Source organism: Cucurbita maxima, unplaced genomic scaffold (assembly GCF_002738345.1).
Source record: "Cucurbita maxima cultivar Rimu unplaced genomic scaffold, Cmax_1.0 Cma_Scf00060, whole genome shotgun sequence".
In the NCBI taxonomy this organism is placed as follows: domain Eukaryota; kingdom Viridiplantae; phylum Streptophyta; class Magnoliopsida; order Cucurbitales; family Cucurbitaceae; genus Cucurbita; species Cucurbita maxima.
In genome coordinates, this window is record NW_019272076.1 from 546,377 (window position 1) to 556,699 (window position 10,323).

At 34.5% G+C, this 10,323-nt stretch overlaps 1 protein-coding gene across 1 annotated transcript; it reads right to left on the reverse strand.

The window, feature by feature from the left end:
* Window positions 1-5,584: 5,584 nt before the first annotated feature.
* On the reverse strand, window positions 5,585-6,746 carry LOC111471900 (transcription factor bHLH106). The gene is made up of 2 exons (XM_023117576.1): window positions 6,382-6,746; window positions 5,585-6,299 (listed from the first exon to the last, which is right to left on the reverse strand). The coding sequence occupies exons 1-2, from the start codon at window positions 6,676-6,678 to the stop codon at window positions 5,883-5,885; spliced, it is 714 nt and encodes a 237-aa protein (XP_022973344.1). The 5' UTR covers window positions 6,679-6,746; the 3' UTR covers window positions 5,585-5,882.
* Between the last annotated feature and the right edge of the window lie 3,577 nt (window positions 6,747-10,323).

A 10,323-nucleotide genomic window follows, 5' to 3' on the forward strand; every position in this document is an offset into this window, starting at 1 on the left:
GACCAATGACGACAGCAATAGCTTCCTCGATGAGAGAGGAGAGCAGAAGACAGAGAAGCTGTTGATCGGTTGCTTTCCACTCCAAATATTTGGGGTTGAGTGTTGAGGAGGTTTCTGGTCAAAGCGAGGTGGTGGAACCATAGATTCATCAACATAGCCCAGCATGTTTTGACTATCAAAGAGAGAGAGAAGTTGGCTTTTCCAAATAAGATAATTGAAGGAAGAAAGTTGGATGGTTTGATTAGAGTCTTGAAAGGAAGAAAATGATAAGAGGATTCAGAAGTCATAGAGAAGAAAGAATCAAAGTTGTTAAACCGAGATGGTTGTGATACCATGAGAATATTTGTCAAAACCACCGCATATGGTGAAAATTATCTATTTATAATCATTTACAAAATAGAGAATTATGGTATATTACTAATAATATTGACAAAACATTAAAAGGAAAGAAAAATAAATGAAAACAATATATTTGTCACTAATATGAAGGTAAATATGACCAACAAATATTTAGATATTTACGTGTAATAAACATTAAATATCCTTAACAGGAATATTTGTCTTTTTAAGTGTTCTAATTGACTTAATCATACTGTCATTTGCTTTATTTATAGAAACAAAATCAAATGGTGAATACTAAAATTAAATTAAATACTAACTAAAAATAACTACTCAAAAAAATGAGGAGAGAAATATGATAGAGACTCGATTTCACCTATTAGACCCGTAGGGAATGAACCCTTTATTCAGGTAGTGTAACTATTGGGAATCGTTTGATTTTTAATAGGAATTAAAACATAAGCATTAAATAGAAAAGCTTTGTAGAAATCGTCGATTATGGTTCTCGATCTTAACAATGAAGCTTTTCCACAAAATCTTTCGTGTTATGACTCTAATACCAGTAAATTAGCTTGGGGGAACCTTTTAGAATATTAGGAGAATTCTAACCGAGATTGGGCCAAAACTTGCTCTTTGGCTCAATACTAGAGTCCTATTTACAAGGACTTTGTAAGAATATTTTGCCAAATATATATTCCAATATCTATTTATTACCAAACAATATTTTATTTAAATCATATTTAAATATCATATTCTATTTCAACAGAAGTGGAATCTCATTCCATTTTGAGATACATACACTAATATATTTTTAATATTTAATGTATCAAATATAATAAATATACTTTTTTTAATTTGAACTTTTAAATTAAATCTATTTTTCTCCTTTTTTCTAATTTGAACTTTCAAATTAAATATATTTTTCTCCTTTAATATTTAATATATCAAGTATATTAATTTGAACATTTCAAATTTATTCTTTCAACTGAATTTACTTTTTGGTGTTATTATGAGTTAGCATGGAGACCTTATGGACCTACCGGTTATAAGCTCCAATGACATCAAATCAATTAACTAAACTCTTTAATTAATTAATTTTCATTCATTAACTATAGGTCACTCCACTATAGTCTTATAGTTGAACTCTTATGCACTGTAGGACAAGTTATGTCCATGGGTTATCATTAAAGACAAGTCGATCCTTCACGAGTTATTCGTAACTACAGTTGGGTCAAAAGTTCATTTTACCCCCGTAATTACATCTTGTACCTTAAGTACCACTGATTCTCTAATAAACAATTTGTTTATGATCCAATCATAAGCTGAGTCCCTCTCGGGCCAGTGAGAGGGTGGGGCCCCATTGTTCAAGTCCCGAAGTCAGCACTTAAGAGAATTACTCATCTACTTACCCTATATGGGAAGGAGTGAATTCCATCTTGTGAAGTTATGCTCCCAGTTCCCTATTTGTTCAAGTCCTCAAAATAGTAGGCATATTGAATCGGCTACAAAAGTCATTCTCACCCATGCAAATCAAAAAACAAGTCTTCATAGACAGGAGTTCATAACTCATTCATGATTAAGATTGAGTTGCACATGATCATCCTATGAAATATTAATCTTCTTAATTTACGGATTTATAAATAGATATTAAATATTTCGTGGTCCAGTCTTATACAAACTCATTGTATAGGATACCTCCACTCACATGTCTCCACATGAATGATTTGGATCAAAATCATTTGTAATAATTACAAAGTGGACCGTATCAATAGTGTTACCAAGATAAGGCACCCAACCTTATCCATATACTATAAACTTTTTTGGTTATTACTTGAACATGATCCTCGTGTATGTCACATACTGTTCAAGTTTACCATAATAACCTTGGATCTTATATGATTATTGGATAATGTTTCACACAATAAAAAATTACTTAATTCATGAATGAGAAAATGTTAAGTTACAAAAAAAACTACCAGTAGGGCACAAATCCCAACAAGACCAATTATTCGATTATCAAACAACCAAGATTTATCATGAAAATATTCTATAAGTTAAGAATACAGGGATAATAACGAACTCTTATGAGAACAATTAACTCTTACCAAACAATTGTATTTAGTACTTAATAACAAGTAAGGGATTAAGACATTCTATTAGTAAGTTAGAACCACCCTTAATTATATAATTAAGTTTTAGTTGAAATCAATCTTAGTCTAAATTTAGACCACGAAAACATGATCAACAGATTAGAAGTATTAAGCATATAAAAACATGAATGAAAATAAACCATTCAATGAAGGAATTAAATTACTTAAATACTAAGGATTTAATGGATACATCCATTTCGAACTTAAAACATTCTAGCCATTCAGGTTGGCTATTATAAATACTCAATTAAATAACGTCGGAAACAAAAACTACAATATTTTAAAAAAAGAAAGAGTAAAACTAATATGTTATGTCAATCTTGGTAATGTAATCTCATACTTATGATCTTCAAAATTTCTCATAGATGGTGTTTAGTTTTCTAATTATATAGAAATCAGAATTAGAGGTGTGTCTCTCAATTCCTCCTTCCTAATGTGGAAAGTTTATGTAAATGGAGGCCTGGTCGAAACGTGTAAGGTAGAGCCTCAATGATATCCCAAACATGAAAAGAAATCAAAATGCTACAAACAAAAATAGGAGGATTAAGACGTCAACATATTTGTAGAATCGAGGTTTGCATTGCAACACTCCATGAGATCGAGCATGACATAAGCTCCATTTATTGGTGTTTGGATACTGGGACAAAATGGCTTGCTAGATTGAAAATGATAGGTAGTTTAAAACATAGATGTGAAAATGGAAGGAAAATGATAGATTGAATTTTTATTTGAAACTGTTGATGAGCGAATATGGGAAGGGAGTGAAGAGGGGTTGAAATACGGGGATCCGCACGTGCGAAAACATTAACGCAGAAGAGAGAGAAAAAGAGATTGTGGAAGCAATGATTACAAGAGAGAGAGAGAGAGGGGCACGCCGCACGCTGAGCCAAAAGAGTTCAGAGATACCACAGAGGTTTTATTCCCACAAAAAAACTTAAAACACCATCTCCCGACATTTCCTTCCCATCACCCATGCATCTGTCTCCTCTTTTTCTATTTCTTTTATTTTTCCCTCTTGACAAAAGTTCGCTTTTTTTTTTTTTTTTTTTTTTTCTTTTTTTGTTTTGTAAGGAGGTGCGTTTAAAAGGCTTCCCACTTTAAAAATGATATATTTTTACTTTTTAAACATATTTTATACATCTTTTAATTTTTTATTTCACATTTCTTTACTACATCTATAGGTGTATTTTTCTTTTATAAAATTTAAAAAGAGTGGAATATATTAAATAGAATATAAAAAAAGTTAAAAACTTTTGGGAAGAGAGAGAGAGAGATTAGGGTGGATGTACCCCACAGGCTCCTTCACGCCAAAGGCTTTCTATCACTTAGATCTCTGTTTGTAATGTTGTGTTTGTCGTGTAATTGTCGCGCAATTTTATAAATATACGTGCCCCATCATTTGCTGCTTTTCGCCAGCATCTTCTTTTTGCACGCCTCCTCTCTCCTCCTCATCACCTAAAAACAAATTTTCCAAACCCTCTTCCTCTTTCATTACTTTTATTTTCCCTCCTTATCAACTTTTCTTTTTCTTCATTTTATCCACTATTTCTCTTATATATTCTATTATTTTTATCTAATTTTACTCTCATGGATTGTGTGTATGTTCAAGGTTGGGTGAGTTTTTACGGTTACAAATGGTATCATAGCCATACACTAAGCAGTGTGCCAGCAGGATGCTAGTCCTCAAAGAGGTGGATTGTCAGATCTCACATTAGTTGGAGAGGGGACAAAGCTTTCCTTATAAGATTGTGGAAACCTCTCCTCTCACAAACGTGTTTTAAAACCTTGAGAGAAGTCTAAAAGGGAAAGTCCAAAAATGACAATATCTATTACAAATTGTCTTGGCTAGGTCAACCACCTTAAATTGACCATATTTATATTGAACAAGCACTAAATTTGAAACTTATTTATCACTTACCACTTATTATTGTACTAACCAAAGTTTCTAAAACCAGACCCGACTTAGGTAAGTTAGAATAATCATGTTGATGCTATTTAAAATGAAATAACAAAAACGTGTATATGGTACACATATACACTTCAAAGTAAGAAATGCATTCAAATGTTTTTGTAAAAAAAAAGAATTCCTAAGATAATGCATCGAATTTTTCAAGGTAAACAAAAGTCTAGAGAAAATTCGATAATATCAATTTAAATGATGCAGAAGTACAAAATAAGTACACGAGGACAATTTTGAGTGGCAATTTGTGGTCCCTCCGGTTCACGACCCTTGCATATTTTTGCCCTTACCTTAAACATACATACATTGGACTTAATACGGTTCAACTTGTATGCACATATATAAGTAGTTGTCACAAATAAAAAATTACAATAAACATAGATAAATGAATTCCATAAAACCATATCAGGAATGGGTGATATAATTCCCATGCATACAAATGAGTAATTAACTCGAAGGCTATACTTATCTATACCAATAGATAATTACTGCATTTTCATGCACATTAATTGTCCTATGTTCTAATGTATGTTCTAATGTAATTCTAGTAATTGTGTTGGGATTCCATGCCTATAAAAAATCTTGCAATTATGATAATATCATTTACAAGTATGCACAACAATAAACGATAGGACAGACAAATCAGTTCACACATATCTAATGGTATGAAAACCATGAAAACAATAATATCCAACAAGAAAATAATGTAAAGCAGGCTCATAAAATTTGAGGTTAAAATAGGAGAAACCATAATAAATGGAGATTAAAATGGAAATAGAAGGAAAATAAATGATGTATTGAGTAACTGACCATTGACTGAAGTGGCTGACTGAAACCAAACCGTGAGAGAGCATGTTTGAAGTTTTGTCAAAGCAAAAGAGAGGGAAATAAATAATCCGTAAATTAATAGTGTTGAAAAGAAAAGGAACAAAAATGATTTAGAATATATAGCATGTCTAATTATTAAAAGGAACACTTATTTAGTTACTCATTACGTACTTTATTTACTTATTCCAGAAAGAATTTTAAATTTTATTTATTTATTTATTTATTTAAAAATATTAGAATTGTTTGATGAAAGAGTAGAGTTTGAGTTATTTGGAGAGTGAGGTTTGTTTAAGAATGAGTGCCATCTCATCTCTCAATACGCAAACAAAACCCTTCTCTGCACTCTCTCTCTCACTCCCTGCCCTCATCAAAGTACCATATGCTTCAACAAAATATTCCCTTTTTTTCATTCTTCCCTCCCAAACTAAACAAAATATTCCCTTTAAATATAGTGGAGGTATTCTTAACAAAAAAAGAAAAAAAAAAAAAACTCAAACATACACACAAACAAACAGAAGAATTAGAGGAGAGGATGATTAGAAAGCCATAAAACCAAACCCAAAACAATCAAAAACAAAAAAGAAAAAAGAAAAAAAAAGGATTATTCATTTGTGGGCAATTACAAGACGCCTCCTCTTGGATCTATCGCTGCAATTGGACCGCTCAAGAAGAGATTTCAATGCGTTTTGAAGGAAGTGGAGGGACTCAAGGCTGTGGTGGTGGTTGGCGGCGATAAGAAGAACATTGCGAATTCTGCCGCCCACAGTGACGATGTCGGCCCTCACAGTCTTCAGCTGTAGCGAATTCAGGATGTCGTTCAGCTCCGGGATGAGGTCCGACCTGTCCTCGCAGCAAAGAGAGGCCTTGAAGAGGAGCCGTCCGTCGTCCGATTCCTCGCCGGAGAGCACGCTGATCTCGTCGCTCTCGGAAGGGAAGGTTTCCAGCTCCGCAATGTCTGCGGTCTGATGCTTCAGCTCTTTCACTCGCTCAACCACTTTTGCCAAAAGCGATGCCTTGTCGGTCTGATCAAATTTGTACCCATTATGCCATTGCTTGTGTCTCTCAATTCAACAACATTTTATTAGAAATTAATATTTATATTACCTTGGAATTACATGGAAGAAGAGTCCGAAGCTTATCAAGATGAGAGTTGATTCTCTCTCTTCTACGCTTCTCAGCTTCCTTGTGATTCTTCAACGCCGCCAGGGCTCTGTCATGGGGCGACGGAAGCGTTGTCTCGGTGGCTGCCGCCGCCGACTCATTCAAAGGGAAATAAGAGGATGAGGTGGACAAGCTTTGGGGCGCCGGAAAGCTGCAGGATCCGGAGGCGCCCCTCACCCTGAACCCTTTGTTCTGGGCTAGGAATCTGTAAAGCTCACAGCTTTCATCCGCCTGCATCATTAGGTTTTTCCTCAAAATATAATTTTCTCTTTTTTTTTTTTTTTTTTTTTACTGAAATTTGCTAAAGTGAAACTGCGTCTGGGGGAAGCTTTCGGTGGGTTTTTATAATTTATTTCCCCTTTTTCTTTTTTCTTTTTTTTTTTTTCTTTTCTTATATAATATTATTATTTGTTTCTCTTATCCACAACTTGCAGTTGAGTACTATTGTTTTCATCGAGTAAAAAACCATGCTATACAATTTCATTCATAAGAAGATCAAATGTCCTCATTGGATTGATTAATATTGAAACTAAGGGCAAATTCTCACTCAAATCCAAGTAATATGCCGTGGAAATATTTCAAAGTTTATATCCACATGGGTCAATTAAGGCCTTTAAAACGTGACCTTGGTCTTCATGTCTCGCCTAAAGCCTTTAAATAAATTAATACAAATTGAAATAATAACAATAACATAATTTATTTACCGGTATGCTACTAAATGAAAATGTAACTTACCTATATACTAACCTATAGTCTACTAAATTCAAATTATGAAACTATCTAAGCATGTGCCACGATCTTCTAATTGTGATGTCGCTGTCAGCCGTACAAGACAACCTTGCCTTTACTTGAAAAATGAGAGTAGCATATGACTTGAATATTTTAAGAAATACTCCGTAAGCGACCCCCTATTGAAGTTACATGCAAACATATACAATTTCATGAACGAGACTTATCATAACAGTCTATTTTCCTACAGTAGCTATCGTAAACGAGCAATTGGATGTGTACTTAATTTTCCTCCACACAGTTCACACGTGTGAGTATGAACCTATCAGTCGGTTCGCACCCCTCCTGGGCCCCTTTCTGGTCAGGCGAGCATTCTTTGGTAGCTGTTGATGCTGGATACCCATTAGGAATAACAATCATCTTGGCAGCATTATAGTAAACATAATGATTTTTTTTCTGCATCGTAATGTACACGTTCGTACTATCGTGAAGGAGAAGGGGTATCCCTAATGCATGAGCACACAATAATGCATGAGGTCCCTACATTTTTTTTCATTTTCATTATCATATACTACAACCCCATCCGCGTCTTCCTTCATATCATATCATTTTATTATATTGTTTATCATATCTTCCATGTGTGTATCGGGGTTGTATTTCATGTCAATTAGTCATTTTGCATGTCAATCATATCATATCATATCATTCATGTTGCACATATGTCATACCATAACGTTTTCATGCTTCCAGATGTAACAATTCACATCATGCACATATCATATCATATGATATATCACAACAATCATATAACGAATCCCGAACATGTCTTCAACATATTATATCTTAACATATCATATCATAAACATATCAATTTATCAAATACAACATAGCATTCACGCATCATAACACATGCATATCATTTCATAATAGTTTGCATATATGGGCATATGACACGTGTCATCATAAAGCACATAATTATAACCAAACGAAGGTAGGGCTACTTACTTGGTTGGCCTTAACAGACGTTTTCCCTAGTTCGAGTACGTTAGCTCTCATTCCTAAAAATTACTCCAATCATTATCGGTTGTTGTTTCCTATTAGAATATTCATCCTATTTCTTTAGTAATCTAAAGATTCTTAACTTAATTGAACTTAAATTGAGAAATTGAACCTTAACCTTAATTGCCTTAAATAAGATCAATTTCAGTTTTGGGATGGTGGGGACGGTGGAAAATGGTGTATTTTGCTTTACCTAGCTGAGAAGTCAATTTTTGAGCCACTGAATCGAGTCGAGCCATTTAAGCCGATTGAGTTAAGGAGGTGTTTTGCTGCAGGTATGACACGTGACGCAATAAGAGACTGATGCGTGTGCAAGTTGCTTCAGGTCGAGGCTTGGGTCAGGTCACGGGTGCTGAGCTGCTACAGGCTTGGGCTTTGCAGGTGGGTCAAGGTGATGGATTGGGCCTCAGGTGTGGGCTGCTGCAGGCCACTTGGGCCGAGTTTGTTAGTTGGGCTGAGGGCTTGAGTGTGGGCTTGGTTTCTGTTGCAGGTGTTCTCGGCTTGGTTTCATTTCTGGCTGTAGAGGTTTGAGCCGAATAAGGGAGTATGCGCTACTTTGGGCCGAGTTTGTTAGTGAGTTCGAAGTGTTCGAATTCAAATTAGAGAATATGCGTTACATATATACGATATATTTAATCGCATTTTTGTTTTATTTACGAATTAAACAAAAATAGAGAATCGAAGATATTTAAATAAAATTTAAATATTTTAATCAAATATGAGTTGAAATTAATTGAAATTGGCATTTAAATTAATATTAAATATTAATTAAATAGTTTAATTAATAATTTAATATTACTTTAATTTGAAATTAATTATTCAACTGAATTGTTGAATTAAATGAAGAAAGTCAGAATGTTGACTTCACATCATGGAAAAATTACCGTTTGAGTTAGTGGAATTTTGAGGTGTCAAAATTTGGTTTAACCAAACTTGCATGCTTGCCAAATAAACCCCATAAATTTGAGTGAAATTTTGAGTGTCAAAATTTGGTTAACTCAAACTTGCATGTTTGCCACATAATTCCAAACATTTGAGTGGAATTTTGAGTGTTAAAGTTTGGTTATCTCAAATTAATTTGCATGAACATGCAAATATGACTCTGTAAATAGAGTGATCAAGGTACCCAACTTCTCCCCCTCTCGAAAAACCTTGAGAAAAACTCTCACAAACTCTCTTTCATATATACTAAACCCCTCCTAAGTTTAGTCACTCACTGGATTCCACAATCCTATTCTAAGGCCGAAGAATAGTGGAGAAGACACTAATGGTGGTTCGAAACTGGTTCGTGAGGAAAAAAGAATTTGAACTACAAAAGATTAGTACTCAAATACCTTGAGATTTAATACTTATGAACATGCTAGTTATTTACTATATTTGATGTTCTAAGAGTGCCTAAGATCCAAATTGCTTCCGCACGTGTTATATTAACACCATCACTTGGTACATCATGGTACCACCTGGATGTTTAGAGAACGGTGAGTTGCTTCAATCAATCTTTCATTACTTAATTCTCCCACCGCTGGAACACATAGTCGTTCATGACATAGTAATCTGTCATCTGATGATTTGGAAAAAGATGTCTACGGGCCTCGCTGTTAATTGACTCAATATCTTATTTAGGCTGGGGTCCTCTTGTTGTGAATCAATGATCCTTTGTTTGAGCGTGGGCTGCACTGTTAGTCGGGCCACTTGTGGTTATGACCCTTTCAGTTACTACACTTATTTCAGCTCGCTCAAAATCGCTTGTACTCGTGACTCTCTTGTGACGAGGGCCGACGAGTGCACCGTTTTACAACTTAGAGCATCTACGACCACGTTTGCCTTTTCAGGGTGGTACTGGATATCTACATCGTAGTCTTTTACTAATTCCAATCACCTTCGTTGTCTCATGTTTAGTTCTTTTTGGGTGAAGTAGTATTTTAGGATTTGGTGGTCGGTGTAGATTTGGGTCTTTTCTCCATACAGGTAGTGTCGTCAAATCTTTAATGTGAATACTACTGCGACCAATTCTAGGTTAATTTTTCTCATATTGCTTCAATTGGCATGACGCGTATGCAACAATCTTACCATGTTGCATCAATACGCACCCTAATC

Coding starts and splice junctions, on each gene's coding strand:
- LOC111471900 (XM_023117576.1), bottom strand. CDS start 6,678: ATGATGCAGGCGGATGAAAGCTGTGAGCTTTACAGATTCCTAGCCCAG. Junction 6,300..6,381: donor TTCTTCCATGTAATTCCAAG/GTAATATAAATA, acceptor AAATTTGATCAG/ACCGACAAGGCATCGCTTTT.